This window comes from Helobdella robusta (assembly GCF_000326865.2).
Source record: "Helobdella robusta unplaced genomic scaffold HELROscaffold_8, whole genome shotgun sequence".
Taxonomy (NCBI): Eukaryota; Metazoa; Annelida; class Clitellata; order Rhynchobdellida; family Glossiphoniidae; genus Helobdella; species Helobdella robusta.
Genome location: NW_008705459.1, coordinates 2,110,682 through 2,125,586, shown reverse-complemented (window position 1 = coordinate 2,125,586; position 14,905 = coordinate 2,110,682). Strand labels below are relative to the sequence as shown.

The 14,905-nt window shown below is 32.6% G+C and overlaps 3 protein-coding genes across 3 annotated transcripts; all 3 read right to left on the bottom strand.

Moving 5' to 3' along the window:
- Positions 1–4,565: 4,565 nt before the first annotated feature.
- On the bottom strand, positions 4,566–6,709 carry HELRODRAFT_165521 (hypothetical protein; the record flags this gene model as incomplete). The annotated part of the gene is made up of 4 exons (XM_009032085.1): positions 4,566–5,137; positions 5,294–5,469; positions 5,545–6,194; positions 6,467–6,709. 4 exons carry the CDS (start codon positions 6,707–6,709, stop codon positions 4,566–4,568), a joined length of 1,641 nt encoding a protein of 546 aa, XP_009030333.1.
- A 1,464-nt stretch (positions 6,710–8,173) lies between these two features.
- Positions 8,174–11,016, bottom strand: HELRODRAFT_165520 (hypothetical protein; the record flags this gene model as incomplete). The annotated part of the gene is made up of 4 exons (XM_009032084.1): positions 8,174–8,718; positions 8,883–9,025; positions 9,949–10,592; positions 10,807–11,016. The coding sequence occupies 4 exons, from the start codon at positions 11,014–11,016 to the stop codon at positions 8,174–8,176; spliced, it is 1,542 nt and encodes a 513-aa protein (XP_009030332.1).
- A 3,049-nt stretch (positions 11,017–14,065) lies between these two features.
- On the bottom strand, positions 14,066–14,558 carry HELRODRAFT_165519 (hypothetical protein; the record flags this gene model as incomplete). The annotated part of the gene is made up of 2 exons (XM_009032083.1): positions 14,066–14,362; positions 14,517–14,558. The coding sequence occupies 2 exons, from the start codon at positions 14,556–14,558 to the stop codon at positions 14,066–14,068; spliced, it is 339 nt and encodes a 112-aa protein (XP_009030331.1).
- Positions 14,559–14,905: the final 347 nt, after the last annotated feature.

Below are 14,905 nucleotides of genomic sequence, written 5' to 3'. Positions count from 1 at the left end.
TGTAAAAAATGTAACGGTTGTTCATAAAGTTGCTTGATAATTATTATTTGAAACTAATTCTAACATTCATTTTAACTTTCTAAACGTAACAGCCACAAATGATGTTATGATCAAGTGTTTTATTTAATGTAATTTTTTCTTACTTTATTAAAAGTTCTTTTATTACAATGCTACCATTAAAAGGCCGAAGCTGGATTCGGATATTTCCTACATTTAACCGGTGTGGCAAATAGCTAGAATGTAGTAATTAAATCTTAATTCAGTGAATAATAACATTCTTTGTTGATTTTGTAATTAATTCAGAAAAAGATTCACTAAAGTTTGTTTTAATTACCTTACTTTAACATAAATTTAAATCTATACTGATTTACTTTTAAAACATTACATTTAATAATAGGTTTGAAATGTTTTATGATTAAGTGAAAAATTTTTCTGTTGAATTTTATTGCAACTATGCTACATTTTTTAATGTCCCTTCTTTCACTTTATTGACGTTGTTTAAACTCATTGCTTAACGACATCTGCACGTGTATGAATTTTCCTTTTCCTAATTTAAATTTGTAAACCTCTTAAAACAAAAATGAAAAGAGATTATATTTTATACAGTTTTGTATGAATTCTACCAAATTGTTAACATTAATCAATTTAAAGTTTGTCTTACAAGACTTCTGACGCTATAGCAAAAGTGCTATATTTATTCGAGAGTTTTTCAAGGGGCCGGAGTCGGTGATGGTTGAATTAAAAAGTATGTCACAGTAAGTCACACTGTATTGATACATTAATTATCGCCCAAAAACAAATAGAATAAATAGTACATAACACTTAATATAATTGGTCACGTGTCCTTTCGTGTTATCACAATGAATATTATTTAGCGTAATGCATATGCATCTGTGAGCTTGCTTAGCTTTAAAAATAGTAATAATAATCTAACTTTTTCAATTGCGTTGCTGTTCAAGCTGTGAAGTTTCTCATTAATCTTTGCCATCAAAGTCAAGTCAACAGCGGTTTTCCCTCTAAAATTTTTTCCGTCCCGCGGTACTTACCGCACGAAAAATATCCGCCCCGCGGTTTTCCCTTGCTTTTCATTCCGCCCCGCGAGTTTCCCTCCAACTTCTGTTCCCAACCCGCAGTTTTCCCGTAGGTATTTGCGGGAAAATTTCCATGTAGACCTCTATTACAAACGACTACGACACACTGGTGTCAACAATAAAGATAACTGCATGCAAGCAGTTGTGCATTAAAAAAATTTTTATATTATATACACAAATGTGTATGTTGGGACTAGATTTTCGGCTATGAAAGTTTCATTGAATACATGTTCTAAATAAATATGATTTACAACAATTCCATATTGTTGAGTGTATTTTCAAAAAGTTAATTAATGCTAAGTGGGCAAAAATAATCAATAAAATGTATATGCTTATATATGTATGAAATATGTAACATCTTTGACTCAAAAGTTGAGGTATCGCTTTTATTTTAATTTCGCTACGGCTCAATGAAAGTGTCAGCACCACTACAAAATAAGCGGCGATATCGCAACTCCGCTATTAACAAAGCTGCTTTTCTGTTCTAATTTTATCTAATTTGGTCTTCACTTTAGTAGAAAGGCAAATTCTTTACCATCAAAATTTAAAAAATAACATAAAAATTTTAATAATAATGAACAAACGTTTCTTTTCTTGATAACGATCAAATGCTCTATACTATTCTTCTTTTTCTTTTTTTATTTATTTCTTTTTTTTGAATGTTTGCCAATTCTTTATAGAAGAATTCTGGACCCCATATTGAAGAATTATAAAGTTCGGAAAATAATTATTGCCTTTTTTATCTATACCTCAAAATTCAATCAGCTTTTCATAAATAATAGGATTTCTGAAACTTCTTCCGCGTTCTATGTTTGTGTTCAAATTTGTTTTACCTTTTTGTAATTTCGTGTAAAAGTCGAGAAATTTATTTTGTAAATGTTTTAAACAAATTCCCGGAGGCTCTGGAGGTAGCTCGATGAGTTTTGCAAAATATGGCTTTCTCTTTGATTCAGACAAACTCTTAGTCAGAAAGAGCGGAGAATCTGTGTGAGTATGAAGTGGGCCTACTGATGAAATTGTTTTGCTAAGCTCATTTCCAGACGTTGTTATGGTTGTATTTGGTTTATTTTTCTTTTCTTCTTGTTTACAATAACCTGATCTGTCGAGTGATATCTTGATGGTGGTAGTTATCTTTTTAAAATTTTAGATGATGTTTCTTCGTCGGTCGCAATTTTCAAAGATGGCGAATCAGTTTACGTATCTTATTCCGATGGAAAATTAAATTATCCTGCTCTTCGTACGAAATATTAAAATCATCGTGAACACCCATCTTTTCATCATCAACCACTCCATCTCCATTTCTTCATAGCTGTCGTCGTTTGACATCAAATATTTTTTATATCACTCATTTTATGAATACCTATTTGACTGTAATTTTTATTTCTTAAGTTGCACGTAACTGAATATAACTACGTAACCGCACAAAGTGAACACAAATAAAAAGGCAAATCTGTTATTATACTAATTTTTACGATGACTTTGAAATTGGAATAAAATGTTACATATATCGTATTTTTCTGTGAACTTAGCTAATAGATGGGTCTTGAGACCCGTTTTGAATTTTGTAAGTGATGGAGAAGTAGTCAGAGGCGGAGGTAGAGAATTCCAACGAAAAGGGCTAGAAAAAGCAAATGCAGATTTAGCAAGTGTTTAACACGAGTTAAGAAGAAGTGCAAACAAGAAGACAATCAAAAACCGGGGCGTTTGGGTTAGGAAATAATTTAGAATGAGACTTATGAATTAATATGTAAATTTTAAAAATTATTCTATAGTTTTTTCAGTCAAGAGTTTTATTTTAGCGTACGTGCCATAAAAATTCAGAAATATGTATAGCTCAGCTGTCAGTTAGTTGTTTTTCTGAAAGTAAAGGACAGCACATTCATTTCCCAAGACCTCTACTGCAGTGAAGAGGTCTTGCAACTGAACAGTGAAAATATAGAAGAAATTCATTTGATAAATAATTCTAACTTTCAGTCTAATTAACATTTAACAATTAACAAATAAATTGAAGAAAAAATATTAATTTGGCGTAAACAAGCACTAATAGATTAATGCAAATAAATTCATTAGAAGTTAACCATGATTTTTTTTAAATTTCAGCTTGTCTGCGATCAATAGAGTTAGGACGTTGAAACGTGAATTATGTTCAATCAATCGAAGTCAGAAGAAGTTTCAAGCAGTCTTATTATCGCAGAGATATTTTGTGATATTTTGTAAACAAATTAGCGATAACGCCCACGAAGAATTCTACACGCGGTCTGCGAGTGAATTACGATAATCTTCCGAGAAGTGGATACTTAGGATTTACGGTCAAGAAACATCTGACGAGAAGAGCTTAATTATTGACGATTAGTTTTATCCTGTGATTTAACTGTTGATTAGTTATTGTTTTGCATTCTAACGATTTTAACGATCGAACGAACGAGTGATCGATTACGGCAATTGCCAGCTCTGTTTTCTTTCTAATAAAGTCATCTAAAATAAGTCTGTTTAGGAATCAAGAATCCACGTAAAGAGAAATAACCATACCCTACAAGTTCAAGGGGTCGGTTATAACATTATAAAAACCATGTATTCAATTGAAATCTTTGGTTGTTTTTTATTGTTCGTCAGCCAGGCTTAGATAGACATACTTAAATGTGTTTCTTTTCTATTTGTCATCAATGATCAATAAGTTCTCAACAGAAATAAAAATACAAACATAATTATTTACGCTTGATTCTATTATTATTGATATAAATTCTCTACATTGTTCAAAAAAATTTATAATTTGAATAAATTTGTCTTGCAAAATAAGGAAACCTGTTCTGAAGGGGATAAATGTTATATTTTTGCTGTTAACCCGAGAGGCGTGAGGAAATGTCTGCCGCTACCAAAAAAGAACATCTGATGAAAAATATTCTCCCAAATGTGAATGGTGGCACGTGCAGTCAAGTTAGAGACACATAATAATAAATTGAAATAATGCGCTGCATTGAACTAAATAACTTTTTGGAAAACTTCTGTCTAAATTTAGTAAAAAATCTTTATTAGCAATAAAGATAAATGTTTAAAATGTTCATAACTAACTATAATTAACTAACTACTGAGCTAATAGCTACAATATGAGTTTCAACTAATCACTTACAACTTCTATAAATTCCACAAAATTTGCATTAAAAAACGTATCACGAAATTTTTTAGAAAATTTTCTCAAGTCACATTTATATTCTTTGACAAGTGGCCATTGACTGAGTAAAATCAGAATGTAGTTTCATTAGTTTCAACTTAAGTGTTAGTATCATGGCCTAGCAGCCCTTGCTCAATATTGACAAATATTCCATTTGATCAAGAATAATTCAATATGTTTTTTAATTGGAATAATATTTAAAAGTTTAATGTTGAACAGACTATAATGTAAAGCGTTTCAAAATCTAAAACTAGATAGGTTATCGACATCAATCTACAGTGGAGCTAAGAAGGAGAATTGATCGTTTATAACTTTGTTGAAATATAGCTTGAGAACAAGCTTCCCTCTTTGTTTTCTTCTGTTTTACTTGCGCCTTCCACATAAGCATCGTTCTCTTCTGTCCTTGCATTGTTGGACTTTCTACTCTCCCAGCAGCGCCTGAACAGCAAGTAGATCAGCTCTATGACCTCCACTCCACTTGCCACTGTGATTCCCAACCAGAGGGACAACATTCCTCCCACCGATCCGATCATCATGTCATCCGTGTACGCTGGGCTGTCAGATTGGAAATATGGAAAATTTTGTTTCATCACAAATTTAATCTCGAGTAAAGATTCTTTCATTTTAGTAAAATTTGTTGGAACGCTATCAAGGCTGTCGTCATTTCTTATGTAATGACTCCAATAATCGATGTATCTCTGTTTCACAGGGGTGTTACTGTCTACACAATTTCTTTCAACGAAGAATTTTTCAAATAAATCTAGTTGCACCAAAATTTGAGGCCAGGATGCTGACGTGAATGTTGATTCGTACACTGTTTCGTTGCAAGGCATCAAGCAGTTCGTTACACATCTATCCAACTCTTCATCTGAAACAACTATCATAAAACAAATTGCATACGAATAAATTTATTTAAATAATAAATTCTTACAGTTGTTATCGTATTTAACAAAATTGAGAGAGCAATGTATTTGCCAAATTGATTCTGTGACCAAACTGGGAAAGATTGATTCATTTAATTTCGTGTTTAAACTTGTGTTCCCACACAAAGATATCTTCTCTGTATAATTGTCGGGCACGTTCAGCAAATGCGTCATGCAACTGCAATGCTTTTTGATGGCTTCTTGTTGGCAATACTCTGTGCACAATTCTTGAGTGTACTTAACAGTTGGAAAATCGTAAAATGTCTTTCCTTCCGTGCAACTTAACCTAAACATTTTAATTTGCTTTTAAAGATTTATAAACAAAACGATGAGTACACGAATTGTGTACGTTTTTACAAACTTGTTGTAAGGTGTTTTCAGACGCGTTCTTTCAGTTTGAACAATATGAGCAATGGTTTCAGTTCCAGGAGCCACGCTGAATCCTCGCTTGAGATCAGGAGGCGAGCCTGGTCTGTGCACACTCACCTGCACTCCTCTCGATTGGGAGTTAGTGAGTGAAGATTTGTAGTGCACATGAAAGAAATTGGGTGGACCAACATTCAAGAGAATGCTCAGTCCTCTAATAACTGTCACGTTGGACACTTTCAATGTACTAGTTTTCAACGTGTAGCATGAAAAATAATTGGCATTCCAATGTTTTGTGAAATTATTAATCGAACATGTTTCTTCAATTTTGAACCAGTTTTTACCGAAAAAACTACAATCGACGATAAATTTCGGACAGTCATCAGATTTTAACCAATCCTTGCGCAAGTTTATTATGAAACCTGATTGCGATGCAATTTCATTGAAGACATCATATACCTCCTTAACCGACGTTTTGTTTGTGTCCAGTGTTAGTGAGCCGTTCTTTATTTGTTGGATCATCTCTTTTTTAATAACGTTCAACTTATACAAATATTTGTTCAAAGGCGCGTTCTTGGGTTCGTCCACATCGAAGGGGTCCAAGTTGCATATCGTGATGTCCGGGAAAATAATGTTCTGGCCAATCTGTAAAAAAATTATCAAAATATAACAACTCAATAGTTAAAAAATAGTCATAATTTTTCATTCGATGTTCTGAAAGCATGAACATATTTCATCTTTCAAATTACTTGAGGTCGATGCAGTTGAACAAACAAAACATTTTTTCACTTTAAACTGATGTAGCCAAACGTAACAAGTTCACCGAGCAACCACGTCAAAATAGTTTATTGCCGCTAATAATTTTTGAAAGTTTGTAAAATATTGGATAAGTTAAGCAATAGAACATCAGCACACACTTTTTCTCCATACTCCGTCGTCACAGGATACATATAATAATCCGACAACATGCTGCACAACTTGCAAGTCATGTAAACGGTCGATCCCAACAGCAACAAAAGCCAGAGAATTTTTAATAAAACATCTTTCGATTTGAAAAATTTTGATAGCCCTCGAATGGAAGTGTTCTCTCCATATTTCATGATCTCTAATTTTAGTTTCTCGAAAATATTTTCATCTTCCTTCTCGTTGTTTTCTACCATCTCAGTTAATTATAGTCAATTTAATTACTGCTCACGGTTCAATTTTGACAAGGACTTACAAAATTAATCTACACTTTTGACGTAAATATGAATTCTTTGTTTATATTTGCCTTTGTTGTCTGGCAACCCTTATTTAAACAAGTTAACAAAACTTTCAATTTTTGAACAAACACAAACATTTTTTAGCACAAACATGAAAACACGCAACAGTGGGAGCAGAAGAATAAACAATAATATGCACACAAACCCGTAAGCAGTTTTTCAATTCAAGTCAGCTCGATCGATTTTATGTAGCATGGTTTCCATTTGTTTTGCCCACTCTCTTACTTACACTCAAAATATTCACATACATTTTTGTTCTTCTATTGTTACGAAATAAAATAAAAACATCTGTAAACATCGAAAGTTTTTTATACAAATGATTAAAATGTTCGTTTTAAACAGCAAAACTCGAATTTAACCACTGTAGCAATTACGTTTAAAAACGCTGTATCAATTAAAACTATTGCATTTATTTTCATAATATTTTTTCACAAATCTCGCACTCAAATTTTTGCATGTTTTGCATAAGCTCTAGCAAGAAATTAAAAAAAAATTTTTCTTCCCATACAAAATTTAGCATTTTAAAAAATTAATCTGCAAAGTTTATCATGTTCAGGTTTATCATTTGATCAGCGAGTTAGCTCAGTCGGTAAAAGTGTCATGTCTCGAGCTGTTATTACGCGATGGCCTGGTTCGAATACTGTCTGTCAGAAACTCAGAGACCATCCTATGCGTATGATGCGGTGCTTGCGGGTACGTACATAATGTGTACGTGCGTCGGGTTTGTGTGGGAAGTGCACGGTCTTTGAGGCACGAAACTTTAATTGCTGCTGTTTAATGATTAGAAAAAATGTTTGATAAATAATGACAAAGTGTAACATACATTTTAAGGTTAGTCGTTTGATTGATGAATTACATTAAATTTCACAGTTGTTATTTCTTTATTGCTCATCAAATTTTTTTATTGACACGGATTACATACATCATCCATATAATTGTTTGGTTCAAATATGAAACACACAATCAAATAAATGCTGAATTAATTGTGCTTCTAACTTGCTAACTAACGTTGTAGATTTGAATAATTGAATTGTAGGAATATATGTAGCTGCTCTCTGGATTGCTATGTTATCAAATTTATTTATAATTGCTGTGGGTGTGCTTTGGCTGGCATCAGTTACTTTCAACAAACAAACATTCCTTATTAAATCGCACAAATAAGTTTTTACGTAATTGCATAATATTTTAGGTTAAAGTAATTTTTTGAAAATTAATGAGAGCACTCCACTAATTAAGAATATTAAAAATTCAATATTTAGAAAAAATAGACAAAATTATTTAGTTGAAATTCATTAAAATAAATACATATTTTAACAAATTTAAAAACACAACTACGAAGATGATTCAAAACTTTGCCGATGTCTATTCAGACAAATCCGTGCCACTCTTTCCTTCAGGATCGGCCCTTGAATCTTTCGAATTAACATTCTCGTCGTTTTTCTTTGTGCTCACCATCTTGATGTTCCAACAACGTTTGAATATCACGTACACCAACTCCACAATCTCTACCCCATTTGCAACTGTTATGCCCAGCCAGAGGGACAACATCCCCCCAACAGTTCCGATCATCATGTCGCCTGTATACGCAGGACTATCCGTCTGGAAGTATGGAAACTTTTGTGGGATGTAAAATTTCATTTCGATTAGAGACTTCTGCATTTTTGTCAAATTGGAAAATGAAACGTTGTAGGTGCTGTCGTTGAGGAATAACTCGTAGTTGTTCAAGTAGTTGATGTATCTGGATCTTACTTCAGGTACATCCATACAGCCTCGGTCTATGAAATAATTCTCAAACAAATCAAACTGCACAGAAAGTTGAGGCCATGTTGAAGATAAATACTTTATCTCGTACATCGTTTCCTCGCAGGGCATCGGACACTGGCTTTGGCAGTGGTTTACCATTCGGTCTGTAACGTTCATCGTTCATGTTTATTGCAATGTTCATTGTAACGTTTATAGTAATGTTCATTGTAATGTTCATTGTGACTTTCATTGTAATGTTTATCGTGATGTTTATTGTAATGTTCATTGTGACGTTTATTGTAATGTTTATTGTAATGTTCATTGTGACGTTCTTTGTAATGTTCATCGTAATGTTTATTGTAATTTTCATTGTGACAATGTTTGTTGTAATGTTTGTTGTAATGTTCATTGTAGTAATGATCATTGTAATGATCACTGTAATGTTCATTGTAATGATCATTGTAATGTTCACTGTAATGTTCATTGTAATGACCATTGTAACTTTCATTGTAACATTCATTGTAATGTTGTTCATTGTAACGTTCTTTGCAAGATTCATTGTAATGTTCATTGTAAGTTTGCAACAAATATTATCAAGAGTATAAAATTAGTGAAATTGTTGCAAATTGTTACTTTCAAATATTTTTTTCGGACAAGTTATTTCTTTGTAAAAATCTTCAAACGTTGATTTGTTGGTAAAATTTCCACACAGATTAATTTCATACGCATCTCTCTCTGGCACGTTCAGTAAGTTAGTCATACAGCCACAATTCTCTTTTATCACATCTTGTTGACAGTATTCAGTACACAAATCCTGTATGTATTTCACTGAAGAATAATTTAGCATCGTGTTTTCTTTGGTACAACCCAAACTAAGGTAGAAAACATAATAAAATATAACGAACAATCAATCAATCGATCGATGGATCGATCAATCAATCAATCAATTAATCAATCAATCCAATCAGTCAACCAACCAATCAATTAATTAACTTGTAAAGCGCTATTTCCGCGATGTTCAACAGCGCTCCTCAATAAATTTTGCAAAAAGATAGGTCTTGAGATCCGCTATGAACTTCGTAAGTGATGGAGAAGTAGCCAGAGAAGTAGGTAGAGAGTTCCATAGAAAAAGGCCAGAAAAAGCAAAAACAGATATAGCAAAAGAGTGTTTAACACGAGTTAAGGAGAAGCGAGAACAAGAAAACGATCGTAAACCGGGGCGTTTAGGTTCAATTAATATATCTGATAAGTACTTAGGAAATAATTTAGATTGAGACTTATACATAAATGTGCAAATTTTAAAAATTATTCTATATTTTATAGGTAGCCAGTGCAAAAGAACAAAATGTGGAGATATATGAGAAATGAAACACCAAATTTCATTTAAAATTTACCTGTTGTGTGGTTTGTCGGTGCGCAATCTCTCCGTTTGAATGATTTCCAGATAATTTTGAGTTCCGACAGCAAAATTGATTCCACGCTTGATGTCGGGAGGGGTGCCAGGACTTTGCACACTCACTTGAATGCCTCTGCCCTGAACATTTGTCAGTGAAGATACATAGGGTAACTTTATAAGGTTGGGTGGACCCACATTCAGTATTACATTCAATCCTCTTATGACTGTCGAGTTAACAAATTTTAAGTTTTTGATTTCCAAGGTGTAACAAACATAATAATTCGCGCTCCAACGTCGAGTGAAATTACTGATAGAACAAGTTTCTTTCGTCTTGAACCATTCGTCACTAAAAAAAGCACAGTCAACCACAAAATCGGGACAGTCTCGAGATTTATGTAAATCTTTATTCATATTAATTATGTATCCCGAAAACGAATCGAATCCTTCCAATGCATCTTTAACCTCCTTCATTCTTGCTTCCGTGTTTGAAGAATTGCTTTTTAAAATCTTTTCTAAAAATTTTTTCTTTTCATATTTGATGAATGATAAATATTCTTTCAGAGAAGATACTTTTGGTTCACCTTCTGCCAAAGGATCCAAATTGCACAAAGTGACGTCTGGAAAGGTTACGTTGTGACCGATCTGTCAAAAAATTGTTGGATAGTACAAAATGCACTAGTCAAGTTTAAACAAAATTTGGCAAAAACTGGACAAACTTTTTTATTTCAATAAAATTTACATAATAAAGATGGTTCATATTTACACCATTTATAGAACATGTACTTGATATAACGACTATCGTAACAATATTGTTATAATAAATTTTCTCAAAAATTTTTTAACAATTACTATGAACCTGCTCTCCATACTTTGTTATAATTGGGTACGTGTAAAACTCAATAAAGAGCTTGTGTAGCAGATAGATCATGAACACCGAAGACGATAAAAAGAAAAAAAGCCAAAGCAGCCTCGGAATGACATCCTTCGATTTGAAAATCTTCGCAACTCCTTTCACAGAACTCCCCTCGCCAAACTTCAGCAGCTCAGATTTGATGACGTGAATCATTTTTTGTCCATGCCAATTGGAAGGATTCCATCGACTTTAATTACCGAGACGATTGGTCCGCTGTATTAAACTTTCCAAAAGAAACTAAGCACGTTTCTATCGTCCTTATTTCAACTTTTTAAAAGGGAACCGAGTATAATGCAAAGCAAACATGCATCAACATCAAAAGTGTATCTTGTTAGCAAATATGCATGCATTCACGACAGTTCCACATAAAACAGACAGGCTATTTATTGTACGGTCAATTGTATCGACCAAACGTAATGCATCTGCACTTGCCCGCAGTTTTTTTGTCATTCTGTAAATCAAACTCTGTGGAACGCAGGGTGTGAAATGATGGAAATAAAATTATGAGTATGAAAATTATTAGTTGCATTTAGTAGAAGTAAAATTAAGTGATAAAATAAATATAAATGGTAATCTAATATATTAATGATAAAATGAAAATTTAAAATGAATATAAATAGTAATATCAAATGAAACCAAATTTTAAACATGAGTTAAATGATTAAAATTAAGTTAAATAAAATAAAATACTATAAAATGAAATTTAATAAATAGTTACTGGTTTTGTAGACGATTGCTTTAATATCATTTGTTTGGCGTGATTTATTTTCAAATAATACAAATTTTGACTTTCGAAACACCTGGAAATTGAATAAACATGTTGACAATGGAGACACAAAAATGTAAAAAATATACAACGTATATAAACAAATACTTACAAATACAAAGAAATAAACAACGAACACACACCACATGCACATGAACTCATTCATCTGCACAGATCCAGACGATACACAACATGGAAACAACGACGACGACTATCTATCAAATTGATTGACGTGCTGTTACTGGCGTTTGTTCACATTGGCGGGAATTCACCATGCGACTAACATGTTCCTTCCACTGCTCGCTCCACAAATGCATTTCATAGAGATGTATTGATTTGAATAATAGAATTATATTTAGGCAGGATGTGTGCATGTTATGATTAAGCAATCTTGCTCACCATCATCATCATCAGCTCTTACCCCAATATCGGTTTATAGTTAAAAACTAAAATTGTTACAACTGCATTGGAATAGTGTAAGTGTTGAGGGCAGTCACACATTAATGGGAAGATGTGGAAGGATGTTACAGTTCTTCACATTTAATTACAGAATATATTTCCACATTTACATCCTTTCAGCAACTGTTATTGTGTTTCCAAACTACAACATTTGGATAATAAACAACAAATACAGTATCAAAGACACATCAAATAATTTAAATTAACAGAAAAATATCAACAAAAGCCAAAAATGACATGAATGTCAATCATACACATTGTTTAAACAAATTAGTCAGTCCACGTAAGCTTTGAAGTAGTTAAATGTTATACTGTGTTATAATATTTAAATTGTGTAAAATAATTGCTCATAAACATATTCAAATTATATGAATAATTGAGAAAATAATATGTAAATCACAAAAGAATTAGTTCACAGCAAGTAAAGTTGTTTTCAGACTAACAGCTCAATTTTCCTGGCTAATTAATTTTTAATTATTTAGTTCTTATCAAATATTAATTTTTCTTAGTTCGATTATTATCTTCGTCATTTAATTATTATTAATAATAATATTATAAAATTAATTGCCCTGTTATTATAAACTCTTTCAAAATTTCGACACTCTGGCTTTATAACACTTTCAAATTCTCCTTGCTTAATATTACTAGGCCATTTTCATTTCACGAAAAACTTAAAAATTCAGCAAAACGTTTGCCTTATGGCGTATCCTACTGTGGAAGAAGCATTGAAGCAACGAACGTATTCTAATTTTAAATATGTTCTCTTTGCTCCCAGGCCCTTGTCCTCAGCATAAGTGTTTCAGGATCGTAAATTTTATATTTAAGTTTTAATTATGCTGTATTGTGGCTTCATTCGTTTTAAATATCTTTCAGTTCATTTTTTTATCGCAACAATAGAAGAGTGTTTCTGTTATTGTTTTGATTAGATATCTCTTAACTAATTTTTCAGAGGCATAACATAACACACAAGCAGCTTACGTACACATGACCGAAATGATGTTTTGGTCAAAGGTAGCGAAGTAACAAAACCGGATTGAAGCTAATTCTGCTGTCAGAGTATTTCATTCAATTATTCAATGTTGACAATTTGGTTAATAAATTAATTACCAAATGATCTTTTATTGGTTATTTTTTGGTTCATGCCATTATTAATTTTGTAGCTAGCAAGTTTGTTAAAACAATAAAATCAAACCAATCCCATTATTTGATTGAAGATTACTGCGCACCCACCAATGGAGCCATGACTCATGTTTGAGACAGAAGGATAGAGTGACTCATCTATAAATAAACTTTTTAGAAAAACAATAAAATTTTGCAATGTAATCATATTCTATTTCCAGTTATTACCATTATTGTTTGGCAGCTGGAGCTGAAAATTGAGATGAAAATATTTCCTCCAGTGTATTTCATTCGCACGACGATTCAGTATTTAAATCATAATTTCCATAATATCAACCTATTAACTTTAATGTGTCCATTTTATCGTCTTCAATTTTGTATCTTCGAAAAAACAAATTTTGAAGTTTCAAGCGACGTTTGGTCGAAAAAACGAACGGCAAATTATCTTCACCTCGATACATCTTCATCAACTAATTGTTGAATGATAAAAAAATATTTTGTCCTATAGTTGTATTTTTTAAACGCTCTCGTTACGTCTGGCTCTGTTTGGTTTGATTCCATTTTATTTATTTAATGGAATCAAAACAAAACAAAACAGTGGAAAGTTATTACGGTCCTCCCAAATTGATGATCTACAGCGATGGACCTGATGTGTCTTGGACAGTTACCAGCAGGCAAGTAATCAGTGTATGAAGACAGGTGACATGCTGTTAGAGATAAAAAATGGAGAACATCAAGATATATTTGAACAATTTATGAGCACGTTATTCAACAAAACTAAACGCGTTTTAAAAGACCTCCTAACAATAGACGACATCAACTTTCAATTGATCGCTGGATCGATGATGATGAATGAACTCAGTGACAATTCGACCTAAAGTAAAATATTTCATAATGACTAAGTATACAGAATGAGGCTGAATCCAGACAAGCGTTGACACCAGCATCAGACACTGCAGTGTCATGTGCTGGTTGTGTTGGCGTGCTTGGTGTATTAGCAGAGGTGTGGATGCAATGTTGTAGCTGCATGAACTGGTCACACGAGCAGGGTACGAACGGATGCAGAGAAAAACTGTTCAGTGTTTGTTTGTGACTTTTGTCGCTGATTAGAAATGCAAGTCTACGCTGTAACATGAGAAAACTGTGCTGATTGAGCTGTTTGATTGAGTCAATACGTTAAACAATTATTATATTACGTGACTATTATTTGTATTGCATGTGTTTTTATAGCTTGGTTAATAGATTTTTCAACCATAAAGTTTGATTTGTTTCCAGTTAGCTTTATTCACTTCTATATTAACTAAGTTACTTCTGGCTCTTCTTGCCCCACATAAGGGGCAAGAATGGCCATTTAATGATGTATGTTTTTTGGCAAACTCATCATCTGATACTTAAAATTAATATGTTGAGGCAAATTTGGCTAAAAGTAGACATGTTTTTTACAATATCATAACATTAGTATTTTATTATAGAGTATAGTAACAAAGTTATTGTTAAATTCTCTTACGGGGCCAGTCTTGCCCCACTCTCCCCTAAGTGTATTTTCCTCTACGTACGTTTTATAGGCTTAGAAGATTTTGACATTAGTCGTTGAGTCTATTTAGTCTATTGATGTTGCGTAAGTTGAGAAAAAATTCAAACTTATTTTACTGAATATAAAGTGTGCATGTGTGTGTGTGTTTTGTGTACATGTGTGTA